Source organism: Daldinia childiae (assembly GCF_008694065.1).
Source record: "Daldinia childiae strain JS-1345 chromosome Unknown Scaffold2, whole genome shotgun sequence".
Classification (NCBI taxonomy): domain Eukaryota; kingdom Fungi; phylum Ascomycota; class Sordariomycetes; order Xylariales; family Hypoxylaceae; genus Daldinia; species Daldinia childiae.
In genome coordinates, this window is record NW_022984643.1 from 4,115,033 (window position 1) to 4,131,461 (window position 16,429).

At 44.4% G+C, this 16,429-nt stretch overlaps 4 protein-coding genes across 5 annotated transcripts; 3 read left to right on the forward strand and 1 right to left on the reverse strand.

The window, feature by feature from the left end:
* Positions 1–5,610: 5,610 nt before the first annotated feature.
* Positions 5,611–6,722, forward strand: GL218_02016 (uncharacterized protein; the record flags this gene model as incomplete). The annotated part of the gene is made up of 2 exons (XM_033578502.1): positions 5,611–5,772; positions 5,832–6,722. The coding sequence occupies 2 exons, from the start codon at positions 5,611–5,613 to the stop codon at positions 6,720–6,722; spliced, it is 1,053 nt and encodes a 350-aa protein (XP_033438505.1).
* Positions 6,723–7,039: 317 nt separating this feature from the next.
* Positions 7,040–8,511, reverse strand: GL218_02017 (uncharacterized protein; the record flags this gene model as incomplete). 2 transcript variants are annotated; one of them, XM_033578503.1, is made up of 5 exons in its annotated part: positions 7,040–7,628; positions 7,684–8,054; positions 8,113–8,183; positions 8,240–8,276; positions 8,335–8,511. In XM_033578503.1, the coding sequence occupies 5 exons, from the start codon at positions 8,509–8,511 to the stop codon at positions 7,040–7,042; spliced, it is 1,245 nt and encodes a 414-aa protein (XP_033438504.1). The 2 variants fall into 2 exon arrangements, with proteins under 2 accessions (XP_033438504.1, XP_033438503.1); XM_033578504.1 differs by lacking the exons at positions 8,240–8,276; positions 8,335–8,511 and having other exon boundaries at positions 8,113–8,208.
* A 2,897-nt stretch (positions 8,512–11,408) lies between these two features.
* On the forward strand, positions 11,409–13,900 carry GL218_02018 (Poly(A) polymerase alpha-A; the record flags this gene model as incomplete). Its single annotated transcript, XM_033578505.1, has 3 exons — positions 11,409–11,428; positions 11,521–13,124; positions 13,179–13,900. The coding sequence occupies 3 exons, from the start codon at positions 11,409–11,411 to the stop codon at positions 13,898–13,900; spliced, it is 2,346 nt and encodes a 781-aa protein (XP_033438500.1).
* A 1,443-nt stretch (positions 13,901–15,343) lies between these two features.
* Positions 15,344–16,373, forward strand: GL218_02019 (putative zinc finger protein; the record flags this gene model as incomplete). The annotated part of the gene is made up of 4 exons (XM_033578506.1): positions 15,344–15,562; positions 15,639–15,963; positions 16,034–16,105; positions 16,270–16,373. The coding sequence occupies 4 exons, from the start codon at positions 15,344–15,346 to the stop codon at positions 16,371–16,373; spliced, it is 720 nt and encodes a 239-aa protein (XP_033438499.1).
* Between the last annotated feature and the right edge of the window lie 56 nt (positions 16,374–16,429).

Sequence of the window (16,429 nt, forward strand, 5' to 3'; positions counted from 1 at the left end):
TCGTTTAAGGAAGGTAGTATAGACAATACATCACATTTCTGTGATCCGTTCACACGCTTTGGGCATGTTCAAAATGGTTATACATATGGCTCCTACGAAGTATTGAAACTTTTAAAGTCTCAACCTTTTTCGTATTATCCTACATAATCGCATAATATGTATCTAGCTCACTTATATATGCCTATAACAAAGATATTACAATATCGATTCAATTCCTTCTGACATATATTTACCCAATCCTAGCTATTTCAACGTATAATAGTAGCATTGGGGGCTGCAGATCGATGTCAGTTGGTCATCCTCCAACTCATCCTTGACAAATATGCGTCAAGAATTTGATCTGACATATGGCTACTCGTGGTAAGATTAACATGCTGTGCCTTGATCTTGATGATACCTGGGGTACCCCATCTCGACACCCAGCCGATTGAAATACCCCTACCAGCCTTTCATTAATAATTAAAAACTAATGTTCAAACTCTGGAGAGGATACCACTTTTCCGTTTTCGCCTGTGATGATGGCTGTCCTCACAGAAAACGCGCGCCAGAATTTTATCGCGTGTGTTGTTATGCTGTCTTTAACCACAACAGCGGTTCTTACGAGATTCTTAATTAAACTCATTCATCGACAGAGGCTGCATGGTTCCGACTGGCTGTGTCTTGCGTCACTGGCATTTTTAATCGCATACTGTTCTTTGGTTATCAATTGTAGGTATTTGAAATTTGTTTATCATCAAGTCCCACTAGACTTGACGTGGATTAAGATATTATTTATAACTATGCTAAACTACCTACTAACCTATAAGTTATCTTCAACGTTTCCCATTTCCACGCTTACGATGTCTCTTTCAACATATCGACACCTGAACAACTGACTGAGATGGTGAATCTCTTGAAGGTATGATAACCCCTTTACACATGTTGTTGCTCCAACAGGTACCTAACTATTGAGTAGTGCTCATATGCGACTGAGCTCCTATTCACCTTCGTTATCTCCTCGGTCAAACTCAGCATCCTCTGGTTTTATTATGACTTGTTTGCCGTCAATAATCGCCTCCGAATCGTAATCCTAGTAACAGCAGTCGCCTGTACTGTCTGGTTTCTCGTCGCTACGTTTGTTCTGACTTTCCAATGCAAGCCAATCCAGGCATTTTGGGAAAAGCTCAACTCAGCGCCTTGGTGTCTCGATACTCCGCGTGTTCTTCTCGGCTACGAATTGACGAATTTGTTCCTTGATGTTACAGTCTTATGCATACCAACTGTCACTATATCACGATTAAATCTTCAGACCTCGAAGAAGATATCAGTCCTCAGTATTCTTCTGCTAGGTGCGCTGTAAGTAACAACTCAATAATCTCAATTGACTACTCTCACCCAGATATATATACAGTGTATGCATTGCAAGTATTATCCGATTGACAGCAATCTGGAACCCGTCCGACATTCTAAGAGGCTGTGAGTCTCCCTTCAGTTTAGCTTCCTGGTATATGCTCATGATTTCCCAGACAATTTTGGTTCCATAGGACTCTGGTCTACAATACAATTAGGCCTAGCAATCATCTGCAGTTGCCTACCTACGTTTGGCCCTCTTCTTCCCATACTTAAGCAACTTCGATCCATCCGGGGTTTGCGTGAGATATTCAAACTGCGGCTCTCAAACTCTACCGGCTCAAGTAGAGCATCAAAAGTTCTCAGCACGGAACGCCCTTGGGCTAAGATAAAAGGGGGTCAGCATAACGTAACTTCGAGGACCTGGGCAGAAGGTAACAATGACGGTTCAGAAGTTGCCCTTGAACCAATACCTTCAAGGAGGATTTTGGTCAGTCACGATATAGAAGTAACCTAACATGTAAGGGGCGGCGGGGTAGGGGGTACAAGAATGGATGTTGGTTAGGTAAATTATACGATTACCAGCCGCTATTAATTCTAAACAAAGCCATCAACACGTTTTCGCTTTGAATTATCAGGTACCTAACATAACCTTAGCACCAATGCTCTTAAGAAGTACATTAGGTATGAATGTATCTTTCGGGGTAATCTAACAACAATCCCTCCAACATCTACAACTCTTCAACCTACCCATATACGGTAACTATACAAGATGTGCTAATCTTTCGATAATTCATTTTTATAACCTTTGTAGGGGTGTAAGGTACGTTTATCCCCCACTTTGCTGTAAATCCTTTTCTTTGATCTCTTCATATTAACTATCTACCTTCATTAGGAGGCACCTGGCCACCTAAAGCAATCATACATAGCACACACAACTCAGTCGCTTGTTCCTCCGGTCGCCGTTAAACTTCATATTTATCATGGCTCTCCTGTGGGCTGCCTAGCCTTTTAAAGCGATATATATTCTGTTGTTTACGTTGAAGACTACTTTATCCTTACCGCTGCTCTTAGCCTGCTATGCGTTCAAGTCTCTCCGCCCTGTACCCGAATGGAAACTTAGTGTGTGTGTTGGGAGGGAAGTTCTCTCCGGACCCCTTTCCGCTATATGACAGCAACACGGTATCAATATCCAAGGCAGCTGGAAGCTGGAAAGTCGGGAGAAAACTTTACGTTAACCCCTCCGCCCCGCCCGATCCAGCACTCTTTTCTGGGGCTTTGGCTTCTCCGGATATTAAGCCAACTCCCGTCGGGGCAATTTGGCATCCGACTCCAGTTCGGCAAGACCAGGGAAATGGCCAAAAGGTCATCATTCATCTCCCTGACGGCGCCTTTGTACTTGGTTGGCCTCCAAATGAGATGGCTAAATCTTTGTCCGGTTGCCTTGCGACATACTTCAAAACGGCCAAACTCATTTATGTGCAGTATCGCTTAGCCGCTCCTGGAATAGACTTCCCTGTTCTTCTTCAAGATGCATTAATAGTATATAACTACGTCCTCGGTCTAAGGGTTGCCCCCAAGGATATCATCATCTGTAGGGATTCGGCGGGTGGCAATATTGTCATTGCTTTACTACGATCCCTGGAGACGTCTCTGGGGAAGCTCCCTTCGCCAGGTACGTCATAGATATTGCGAATAATTTGATGCAATTACCTACAATGATATGTCGTATACGATATACTAGATACCCCATATGAGCTTCTAATAAACCCAATACTAATCCACGGATATAAAACAGGTAGTGCTATTATGTGGTCTCCATGGTTCACGTGATACCACATGCCGGCTAGGACTACGAGAGTTCGCGGAACTCAGACATTGATCTCCTATATGCGCCTCTACTGGACTGGGAGGCAAATGTATATATACCCAAGGGTGATCTGACCCTAGAAACACAAGCCTTGATCTCACCATTGCAGCACCCTTTTAAAACCAAAACGCCTATATTCATACAGGCTGGGACGCACGAAGAATTTCATGATGTGATATCCAGTTTCTCAGATGAAATGACAAATGTAGAAGGCAACCAAATTAGATTCCGCGAGTCAAAGTTCGCCCCACATGATATTCTGCTGGGCAACGATATTGTACATATGGATACAAAGGTGCAGGCTACTGTCAAAGATGCTCATGGTTTTTGGAGTCAGTGGATCAGAAAGATTCCAATTAATTAACCGATTATCTTCATCTTGAGGTTAGGATACTTATACTAATAGGTGAAATGCTCACTACTAGATATTGAGTGAGGTTCAAAGAGCTAAGATAGCAGTGATTGCTATTAATGAAGAAATATTTCCTAGTCACTTGGAGTCAACCCAACTTCTGCCGTAGACCTAAGTAACTAAGTAAATGTATTAACAATAAGATTTCTTACACCGAGTACTCTAAGGTCTATATTAATTCATCAATACGAGTAAGTTCCTATCGCGAGTCCAAAAGGTCATAAAGGAAAACGATGATGTTCTGGGTTCCGAGCCTTGCAGCTCGCTGCAAGGCTATATATACATAAGGATCCAGGATGCCTGACTCCTGACCGTGACAGTTCCTGCATCCATTAATTAATAACCGGGCTATATCATGTGGAACGGTCTTCATAAATTATCTCACTAAGCATAATTGTATGTGGATTTACGGTATTCTATATAATATCCTTTGACGATTTATATTATAGTTAACACTTGAGAGACCTAGAATTGTACGGAAGTTATATAAAATTAAATTTGTCATTGAACTTATGTACGTTGAGGGTTAGGGTTTAGAACGATAGCATTACTTAATAGGAGGGTAGTATGGCAACAAAACGGTTAGAAAAAGCTAAGTAATATAGTGGTCAAGGCCTATGATAGAGTGGAAACTTCAACCAGACTGGTTAGAATAGCCTATTAGAAAGGTATTGCTCAGGTAATTGAAATTGCCTTCTGTGTGAAGATTTTGTATTAGGTGTTTAGACAAAGGATACTTTCGGAGGTATGAAATTATAGCTACGGCTACCCAAGGGTTAGAGTTCCTTTCTGACCAATGAAATTGTTTTGTTGCCCCTTAGTCCACGTAGTAAATGCTCTAAACAGGGTATATCTACTAGGAGATTATAAGGAGGCTTGCCTTCCAGTAACGCTATAAAACTGATATTTGACTTAAAAATTATAAATTCGCCTCAAAGCCGAGTTCTCAGAGGCGGAAGAGAAATCAGCCTAGTATTCCGTACCTTGAAGTCTGTCAATTGATGACAACTCAGTAATTCTTCTCCCCTTAAAAGGGGCAAAACAATACCAAGTGGAATAATTATAAAAGGCTTCCGAGACAAATAATCATCTAGCTAACTGTATACGGAAAGGCAATTTACTATAATATGTATCTTATGGAGAATTTAGGCAGCTACATTAGCTACTTAGGTAGTCCAATTATACAATCTTTAAACGAGACCCCTAATAAGTGGATGATCTTAGCGACATCATATGCAGTCTCTTGGCATCTAGCTAAAAGAAAGTCCCACCAGTATTTTCTCTTACATAGGTAGAAAAGATTCACGGGTACAAGATCACGATACTTTTCTCGGAATAATAGCAACCGTTTTCTATTTGGTGCGCATTGATGCATAGGTACGCAAGCTGCAGCTCGTGATCGTTCGAGGCTCAGCGGCTTCATCTGAGTTGATAATGAGGCTAATTCTGTAAATGTGCATAGAAAGCTCTGGCCTTTTGATTGGTAAGTTGGCTCTCTATTGGCTCTAGGATTTGGTCTACCCCAAAGTCAACCGTATTAACCGGCATCACGTTAGCCGAATACCATGTTTTAAGTCCTTTCATGTCAGCCGTACGAGCGGGCTTTGCAACCGTGAGATGAGCGTCAGCAGCATGGGTTACATTGGGCGATGCGGGTTTGGTGGATAGCACCCAATAAACGGCTAGACTATATCGTATCCCGCGTATTGAACTGGTTAATTCGGCTGGACACGCCTATTTTTACAGCATCTGGCAGACATAATCTAGTCGAGATCTACAGAGCTGACGAGGGAACGGTAAGACTTTATCTCCGAACTGGAGTATTCAATTGACAGTTTACCCCATATCTTTCCCATTATGTTCCATTCTGTGCCTCAGATATTTTCTAGAATGTCTATTTTCTCTTTTGGTTCTTTGCTAACCGCCGTAACTGTGACCCGGGTATTTTCTTCGTCATCGCGATATGATGCAGTCGAGTTGGACAAATCATGGAACTACTATGCGGAATAAAAGATCTATAGGGTTAGCTGTTATACTTCTCATCTTAAGTCTATGGTTATTGCAAAGCCGGTTCGACGTCTATTCGCAGTTACACAATGGCCCGAACTTCCGCATCATCAAACAATCTCCCCGGGAGACAGCAGCGAACGCCACATTAGGAGTAAGCGATCTTTTGTTTACTTAAACTATTCCACTTTGACAATGTTAACCCGCGCATAGTTCCAAAAACTAGTAGCGCTTTCGAATAAACCGAGTTGGAGAACCCGAGGCCTTGAAGCAGCTGCTAAACTCACCGACTTGGAGTTTACAATTCCACCCCAGGGGCAGAATTCCGACGAGCTAGTCGAAGCTTTCCGGAAACTCGGTGCAGATAAGAAGGGTGCCAAGCTGCCAGCGCCCGGCTCGGCCAAAGCTTGGCTTGCGCATCTTGATCTACTCAAATATGTGATAGCATCAGGCTTCGAAACTGCGTTTATCGTAGAAGATGACGTCGACTGGGATGTTCGGATCAAGGCGGAAATGAGACTCGTGTCCGATAATGTTCGCGCCTACACGGGTGTTGCCGAAGACGATCCTACGCCCTTTGGGACCGACTGGGATGTCCTGTGGCTTGGCCACTGCGGCTCAAGCATCACAGACGACTTGCCCCCGCCTCGCGTTTTCGCGGATGACACCCGCTGCGAGACTCCACTATACTCGGGGTGGTCAAAGCGCTTTTTAAGGGACAAGCTGACTGAGGGCCATCGTCAAGTCCAAGCAGCCCACATGACTGTCTGCACTTTCGGATTCGGCGTGACAAAGCAAGGTGCGCAGAAAATGGTGCCTCTTTTATCGCGGGGCAGCAACGAAGCATTTGACGTTGCGCTGTCTGGATATTGTAAGAACGAGAAACTGAAGTGTATTGTTGTCAACCCACAATTATTCAACCATTACGAACCTCCGGCCGACTTGGGATATGTTAGTGACGTCCATGTTGGAGATGGGCATAGCGAAGGGAGTGACGATTCGAGCTTTGAGCATACTAAAGGAACGACAGGGAACATTATGAAGAGCGCTCGATGCGAAGCGTTATTCCACGACGTGTGCATGAGGCCTCCTTCAGAGATATGAAGTTACTAAAACATTTTCTTTCCTGTTCCAGGTAGCATTATAGACGGAGCGAATTGCTATAGAGATACCCCAGGGTTTGTGCTAGCTTACTTGTAATACTTCTCGAGAAGTTAAGCTCGAGAGTAAGAATACAATCACCTAAAAGTTTGTCCTATTAACCATGAAAATGTTCTCATAAGTAGTAGATAGAACTTCCTAGGCAATAGTCGATGTGACCCCCCATCCAGATTCATATCCTTAACGGAGCTTTAGGAAGAAAGCATTACTTTATTTGATTATATTAACTCGGAGTCTACCTACTACCTAGGTACCTATACTTACTGCATTACCACGTCACGCTGGACCTGGATAGCAGTGGTGGAAAGATTCTTGTTAGAATCTTGCTGGTTTTCTCGACCACCTGTGCCAATTTCCGTCGTAACGGACGACTTCATCCAATTGTAATAAGCCGTCGGCTTATGAGAAGTGCGAGTTGCGATATGAGCACACGGAGGCGGGGTTGGCGAACTTCCTCCGTAGCTAGACAAGCTTTCACGCGCTCTCCCAGCTTCCAATGAGCCGTCTGAACTTTCCAGACTATCACTAAGGCGTCCCTGCATGCCAAGGTAATAGAAGAATTCATCCTTTCCTTTCATGTTCGACATTCTGCTTGCGTCCGAGTTCCCACGCATATGTCCGCTCCCTCTCTCAGCGCCTACCATACACGAGTTCCTTGCCGGTTTATGTAGGCGATTCGAGAGGGCGGGAATCCACTTTGAAACTAGAGGTCGTAGTGTAGGTAGGCATGCACAGATGATGCCCGAGCATAACTCTGTGATAGACCAACTAGATCCCTCAACGTTTTCGTATGAAAAGTCACCTCCGAGCTGGAGAAATTTGATGCGGATGACGGAAATCGCACATGTGCTTAACCACGCGTTAGCTTAGCCCAACCCAAACATCAATTTGTCTTGCAACTTACAAGAAGCCGAAGCTAAAGATCCCAATAAGGACAAGTCGCTGAGCCTTGGGTAAATGTAGATGTCTGAGAACCGGCAATGGCAACACAAATATTGCAATATCAGTTGCAATGTTTCCCGCTGCGTTGATGTACCATTGAGGGTAGTTTCCTATACAAGACCCAGCCGATTTCTCCCAGAACCCGGAAACAGGATCGCAGATAAAGATACCGACAGCAATTTGGGACATAGACCAACAGCCAATTAATACCATGGCGATTATCAATGTCGTTCGCATCTTCTTGATAGCAAGTACCCGGTAGTACTGTGTCAAGAACGTCAACTTTACGAACATAAGTCCCGTATTGTAAAGCGCAATGGAGACATAAAAGCCCTAGAATATCTAGTCGTCAGTGGCAATCCTCTCTCACTGGGGAGAGCAGATAACGTACCTTTAGATAATTCCTACGTTGTACGTCGCTCTCCAGATCCCACACATGCTTACCAAGTCCGTTACGTGTGTCTATGAATAATGAGCAGCTATCCATTTGATCCCGAGGCTTGCTATTAAGTACTTACTTGTACATTGGGAAATTCCTGTTGCCAGAGCAAATACCTTCAAGTAGGAGCCGGGTCAGCTTTTGCTAGTTATAATATAATCATACAATACTGACCCATGCTGCTAATACCAGATAGTCGTCGACACCGACTTGTTTGAGCATACAGGAACGAGTATAGAATCGAAGTCCTATGGCAGCTGTAGCAACGGTGCATACAAGACAGACTACACCGATGAGTACAGTAGCTCTATCATCATGAGCTAAGTTTAGAGAACCAGCTGATGAATCCATATTAGCTATCTGATAGCTAGAGACTCTACAGTGTGATATAGGTTTCGAAGGTCTTATACATCGCACTAAGAAAGCAGGTCATAATCTGCTCGTTCTCGAGGAGCTCTTATAAATACCTGTCTTCGACATTTCAAGTATAGCATCATCGGAAGAGAGCTAGTACCATCCCGTTCCGGGAATAATAGCGAGAAGACCGGATGGTGTTCATCCTAATGAATATAGAATGATGCGGAGGGCGGGGTGTTTCTCCAAATAGATGGAAGAATTCTAGAATGGAAATGGATGAACTTTGGGGCGCATCAAGGGTCAATAATCAATATCGAAGAGCGTCGTCACTATTCAGCCATACTTCTTAGCCAGCCAATAATAGGAGTGCGGGGGGGAGAAGCACATGGCAAAGTGCCGGATCATACTATTACACATGGCGTTCGTCACTTATACGGAAACATCTACGCACGTCTCCGAGTCTATATAACCTCCCAGGAGCCCAATAGGGCAACTTCCAAGGACATGCACTCTCCGCACACGTGGCAGTATGTAGGGGACCCTAGTATGACGAATAAAGTAGAAAGTGGGAGACTAGGAGTATTAGGCGTGTAGACTGTGTATATACAAGTCAACGTTGTTAAGACTCAAGTGTTGAATCTCAAATTTACACAAGCTCATAAGATGCTGACTTGGAAGTTCGTCTAAGTTTTAATAAACGATATAAGTGCTGTATAAAGCGGATTGTCCACATCTTCAAGTTAAGGGTATGAGAAAAGAAAGATATGAAGAGATCACAACAAGTTGTAATTGTATGTAAGGACTTCATCCCCGCTCCACGTAATGGTGGGGTTATGAATTACCTCATAAGAGGTTGTTCACCCCCACCTCTCAATGCATTGCATATAATTATATGAGGTAGTCATACAATGTAACAAAGCTAACCGAACTACCATACCTGTTCACGTGAAGATTATTTCTTTGGATTATAAATAGAAGAGTAGAAGACACTTCATTAAGGCTTAATGCAGCTACCTTATTAAAAGGTACTTAATATAGTAGCTTCCTCATCGTATATTCTTAGCGGGGTAAACCAACGACGATTGGAAAGAACGATAATAGGTACCTAACCTAACCTACCTAGGTAACTAATTCCCAGCGGGTCGGAACGCTATTAGCGTGCTATACTAAATACCTTACTATGTATAAGTGTCGTACTTTCAATGTGTAAAGCCTAACTTAGAGTTGACTCACGCCGAAGAATTATTGATCATCCACAAATTATGGAATAGGTAATTGGATTTCAGGTATTACTCATAATGGGGAAATAGCGAATGAAAGTGGCGCAGCTATACCGCAGTGGTATGGTTCCATATCCCACCATAAAACCTCATTACTTCACTTAATACCAATACCGTACCTATATTCTTGAACTTCTTGAGAATATTAAGACCGATACAGTTTTCATTCTTTCAATATATAATCCTGACCTGTTCTATTTCATTCGCTTTGGCAATTATCATCCTTTTTTTCTCCCTTTAAAGTATCGATTGTTTGAAACAATTAGACCAAGCAAAGCGTGTTTATCCTTGATTCTGTTCTACGATCTATTGACATCCAGATAAATATCTTTTCTTTATTTCTATTAACCTCGATACCCCCTTAGCGAAGCCTTTGCGGAAAAGTTAGAGCCATGGATATTTCAACAGTCGCATTGGCCGATATGGGCAGTAGTTATGACACAGCGCTGTGTATAATTCCGCCGAAGCATTTATGGCCAGGGCTAGACCATTTGAGGATGATCCACGACCCAGCATACAGAAAATGGCCACCGCATATTAATCTTATATACCCATTTGTTTCGGTAAATAACCTGCCTGGTGCTTCAGAAATAATCATCTCCCTGCTCTTACGGCAGCGCCAAAATCAACCTTATCCACCATATATACAGTTGGATGGTACAGGTACCTTCACCAAGGACGCCAAGGACACCAAAGAGAAGAAGACAACGTATTTCTTATGCGGCAACACACCATTTCACTTTAGATTTTTACGGAGTCTTCTCCCATCATCACTAAAGCGAAATCATAGCAACGATGATCAATTACGTATGACCATTGGAAAAACAGACGATTTAACACACCCGCTACATAAATTTGCAGTACAAGTACTCGGCCCTTTCTCTGCCCTTCAATGGAGGGCTGAAAAGATTTATATCCTTGTACGAGACAAGGACGAGACCCGGATCGATCCCAGCGTCCCTAGCCAAATGAAGATATGGGGAGAAATCGATCTAGAAAGTTTTACCTTATTAACAATGCAAAATCCTGTTAGCTTTTACGGAGACGAGAACGCAGCTAGTTCCGAAAGTAACGAACAAAGTACTCGATTAGAATGCCGTCCGCTAACGCGCCTCCCATATGTATTTTCTAATGCGGAATTTAAATGGACTCAGAAGCAGAAACACCCTGCTGCTGAGCAGGTATCACCAAATCCGGAATCTCTAGTGGTTGCAAATTATAACGTCCACGCGGAATTTCAATATCCTCCAACTCGAGCTCGGTACCCTATCATAATCCAAAATCTACTAGATGTGCGAGCTCTAGCGGACGTTCTAGTACTAGAGGAAATCACAGATGACTTTCTTTCATATATTTGTAAAGATAAGAGGGTTCGGGAGATTTACCCCTTTATCTCTAACGGCCCCCCTGATCAATCCGATATAGGGCCACTTCCAAGCCGGATTAATATTGTAGTGTTGAGCAAGTGGCCTTTCTCTTGGGACTTGGTTTCGTTTTCCAAAGGTTGTAAAGGCTCTGTAATCATACAGTTCACCAACATTGGGAAACACGAGGGAGGGGTTTTCATACCAGCCATTCTATCTGCCATTCATTTTAGTCCAGGCTTCACAGATGCTTCAGTACAGAGGAATGTAGGGGAATTATGGTCTCTCCTCGGTCGCCTTTCCGGGGAATACCCTCGAAATCCTTTGGTATTAGTTGGTGACTTCAACATTCCGACCAGTGTGTATACCATCGAAACGGCAGTCAAGAGGAAGGAAATATCTTTACGTAGCAGAGATCTCTTGGATGCAGCTGAAAAAATACTCACTGAGGTGGGATTGGTAGACGCCTGGGCTTCTGCATGCGTTCAATACGGCGATCTGCCGGAGCTGGATCTGAGACAACCGGACTTCAAGAAATCTTTAGGAGGTGAAACAGGGGCAACTTTTGATCCAATAGTCAATCACCTTGCCGAAAGTACTACTCGCAGCGACTTTGACAAGAGGCCTCAGCGTTACGACAGGATTCTAGTAAAGAGAAAAGACTTTACTGTGACAGGATTCAACATGTTTGGCCAGAGAATGGGAGCATTGCAGACTGACTTTTGTGTTGACTCTAAGGATGATGACTCAAACATCCAGCTTTCATATGGTAGTGGTCATTGGGGGATCAAATGTTCGCTACAGGTTTCTAAAGATGCACCAGTTCGGTCAACCGGCAGTAACAATACCACCTTCGCTCCGATAAAAGGCTCGTGGGGGCAGATGTCCGTATCTCAGCTTGTCGCTTATCTTTCTGAGCAATCCGTACTCCCTTCCGATGTTGATATTGCGATGAGAGAAAGCGCGTTGTGCTTACTGAAAGAAGTCATATTGCAAGACGAGGATAACCTCGCTCGTGGGCTTCCAGCATTCGTGCTGGTACCTGTCGGGTCTTATGGACTGGGTGTCTGGACTACGGCATCAGATATCAACTGCCTTTGTATTGGACGTATCAGCGCAAAAACTTTCTTCGCATTAGCCATTCAGCGACTTCGTAAAGCTGCGTGGAGGGGCATTAAGATCTTACGACGAGTAGATGCCCACTCTGGCACAATCATCGGGCTGGCAATCGGTCATATCAGAATGGATTTACAATATTGTTCAGCAGTTTCTATCACCGAGACGTGGCCAGCCGCACTGACGCTACCACCAACCGATCCCATTTTCAAGCTACCACAAAATACCCTAGCGGCATTAAAGCCAGTGCGTGATCTGCATCATATTCTTGGGACGATTCCAGACCTTGCGGCTTTCAGGCTATCATACCATATAATAAAATGTTGGGCAAAGCGGCGTGGCATTTATGCTGCGCAATTTGGTTATCTTAGTGGTATCCAGATATCGATACTCCTGTCTCGGGTGTGTAAGTTATTGGTAGATACACATGGCCGTGCATCATGTATCCAAACGATATTAGTAAACTTCTATCATCATTACGCGGGATTCGATTGGGATAACTCCATCGTTTTCGATCCGTTCTTCCATAAAGGACTGAGCTATATGAGAACTGAACGGGAGCCTATGGCTATCCTAGGCTTTTATGGGCCTCGTCTGAACACAGCGCAGATTACCTCAGTTTCTACTGCTCATACCATCATTGAGGAATTGAAGAGAGCATACTCAATATTATCAGGAGCCGAGGTGATATTGACCGAGCTCCTCAATGAGAATACGGGTATAACGGAATTTCTGGGCACGTATAAAACATATTTCAAAATCACTGCTCGATTCTACGGTGTGTCTCTGGCAAGGATAAATACGGTATTGGAATGGCTAGAATCAAAATGTGCCTCACTCTTGGTCGGTCTGTTTACTCCCTCCTCCCCCAGAACACGACATAGTACTAATGCGAGTATAGAGATCGGTAAGGTATTACCTGACATACATCCCAGAATCTGGCCATCACGCTTCGTAAACCAAGACGCTTCTGAAGAAGACGAGGAATATGAAGGGCATTATCTTATCGGCTTGGAGTTAAAAGAACCTACCGGTCTGCCGACTGATATAGTAAGAAGACGCTCTATAGAAGCCAGTTTATATGCCTGCTGTATACGTATCTTTGAAGCACAGGCAAGCAAGGATGCGAAGTACATTGACCCTAATACATCCTGGCTACATACTATAATAACTCCGCAGAATGAACTTGGAGAACTACGATTGGACGATCGGGACTGGGGGAAATACATGGTTGAAGCTGAGGATGAGGACATAGGCGATTCGGAATTCTGGGCATCTATGGAAGCGGACGAAGCTAGAGAGCCACCTACGAAGAAAGAGACCCGTTTTTCGCATAAGCCAACGTACGAAGGGAAACTTCGATCTGCAGGTGACGTTCTAAATAGGCTTCGGTGGGATCAAGCCATGGACAGTAGCGACTACATAATCGGCTACGAAGATCGCTTCTCGGGAGCAATGGAGCGGTCAGTTGACTCGTGGAAGTCGGATACGACGCACGAGGAATTCATACCGGAGCACAGGATCCTATACTTCAAGCGCAAGAGCGACGGTACGATCGTGTGGGATAAGGAGGAGAGACGAGATGAGATATTCGGTAGCGGGGCCTCTAGTCTTGGGCGCTAGGGTAAAACATATGTAATTCTACGTGTTGTTTATTGGTTCTACTCAGCGTCAGATGCAAATAAATATCCGTCAGCGGCTTCCAACTTGGATCGTTGATATGTTAGCGCGCTTTGACAACTCAGAGAGAATCCTCCGCGCGTAGAAGGCATCTTACTGGTGCGATGGGCATAGTCGTATGTAAGCTCCCAGCCGTGCCAACAGAATGGTAGCCAATCCTTCCGAGTCAGGTGATGGAAATCTCATGCGCGTCGCGGGGGGGTCGTCGATGAGGTTTGAATGCGACGGTTTCGCGTGCTACCTGGAATATTTGAACCTATCAGCCTATGTCCCCATGTCTTCCCCCCCTGCTATCATAGTTCGCTATTCGCGACTTTCCCCGATCGAGTAGTAATTTCTGAGCGAACTGCAACCCCCTTTTACCTAGACCCCGGTCTGGCTTTTCTCGGTATCGTTTCCTTCTCGCAAAATAATCCGACTTTTGACATGTCGATTTTTTGAGGAGGGGGAGGATGTCGGCAGGGATGGCGGAGGAGATTTCTCCAAGTTGGGTGACGGGTACCGGTTTGTTGGGTCCATATCCCCCCCGCAGCTTTCTCCTCATCTTTGGGTGGTTTGGTACTGTAGGTAGGTAGTAGTTAGGTGCGTTTACATCTCGCTCTTGGGATTCAAAGTATGTACATAGGTAGGTGTAAGCTCCCGTTTGGGAATTTGTTTATGCGGTATTGAAACGTTGGCTCTTTTATATACCTATGTAGTACTTGGGTACCTCTTTAATATTATGGCTGGAATATACATAGGGGGTATCTTAGGGAACCCTGTTAGAGATCCATTGCGGGATCTAAGATTTAAACTGCCGGGTTTTATGGGGTTGTATTGCCTGGTTCGTTGACGCTAAATGAGCTGTGTATTATTAGGTTAGGTAGGTATTATTCTGGGTTGTCACAATAACTCAAGAAGCTCTCATGAAATTGTAATATAGCTTATTTATTGGTATACAGCTTTAATGGCTATGATACGGCTACACACTTTGGAAGCAAAAGATAGGTATTTTGCATAGTTAGTGATAAGTAAAGACTTGGAGGAACTTAAGATGCATCCAATAAAAATGCTTTAAACGTGTGCGCAGACGAACTTTGGGCATACGTACATGTGCGAAGTAGGGATATCCCTTTTACCTCTTACATGCCTTCCTAGTCGTTTGAGATGATACCTATCCGTAACTTTCTTAATATCCCATCCCTAGTTTCCATATCTTAGGTATGCTAGGTAGGTAAGTAGGTAGTTAGGCAGAACCCCCAATGCTTTGCTTTTTTACTTTTGGAGATTGTTTCGTCTGGTCCGTTTACAATCCATCAACTCACTCTCTACACTTGTTACCTAACTCGTTCTTTTGCATCTTCGCCTGACCTATTCTGTGTTGTTCTTTGGTGCGAGATAGCAACAATGGCCTGGAAATGTCGGGACTGTAATAGAAGCTTCGCTCGATATAGCGCTCGGGAGCAACACCTCAACGCATTAGACCACCGCCCTCTTAACTTCGAGTGTCGCTGCTGCTACAATGTCTCGAGCAGTGAGGAAACCCGCCAAGATCACGAAGCCGAGGTCCATTTCTACTGCCATGATTGCGACAGGGACTTCCAAAACTACAATAACATTAAGATGGTAAGATGGAGCATCTGTCCTTATAGCTAGGTACCTACCAGTTTAAAGGCATCAGCAAGATTAACTTAAGCTCCAGCATCTTAACTCCCGTTTTCACCGAAAGAGTAGGATTGCATGTCCCTTCTGCAAAGCCGACTACACCACCGCGACGGGCCTCACGCACCACCTCGAAGGCGGTCACTGCCCCCAAGCTTCATTCCTAAACCGCGATGAAATATTCCGGGTAGTGCGGGCTAAGGACCCCACCGGAATCCTCTCGAAGAAGCTCATCGGCTGGCATGGTTCCTCCACGTATGAGGCCTCGGACCAGACGTGGAACGGCCATGCCTTCGAGTGTTACTTCTGCCACCGTGATTTCGTGAATCTTCACGCCCTGAACCAGCACTTGAACTCCCCTGCTCGTAAGTAATAGTCCTAAGTCCCGCTACTTGTGGCTGGATTAGTATAACTGATATGTCGGCCCGTATAAAGACCAGCAGTCAATGTACCATTGTCCAAACCGTAATGCCTGCGGCCGCGACTTCAAATCTCTAGCCGCCGTTAGTAAGTGGTATTTCTAGCTTTCTCCTGCTTTTCGATCAGCTTATTTCGTCGCACACGTTGTCCCTTTAAGTTTATATATTCGTATGTGTTGTCAGGAGAGAGCTTCGCTACCGTACCTACCTATCTACGAGATATCCTTAAGTGGCCTCTCCTGACTTGTACAGTGAACCACCTTGAGAGCGAAAGCTGCGCCTTTACACGTTTCGAGAACGTGCAGAGAGCTGCCATCAACCTTATTAGCGGGGACCGACGCCTCACATTTGGCTAAACGCCATGCCGTGATGTTGATGGTGGCTTCGTCATGAGATGCTTTACTAGCCTGCC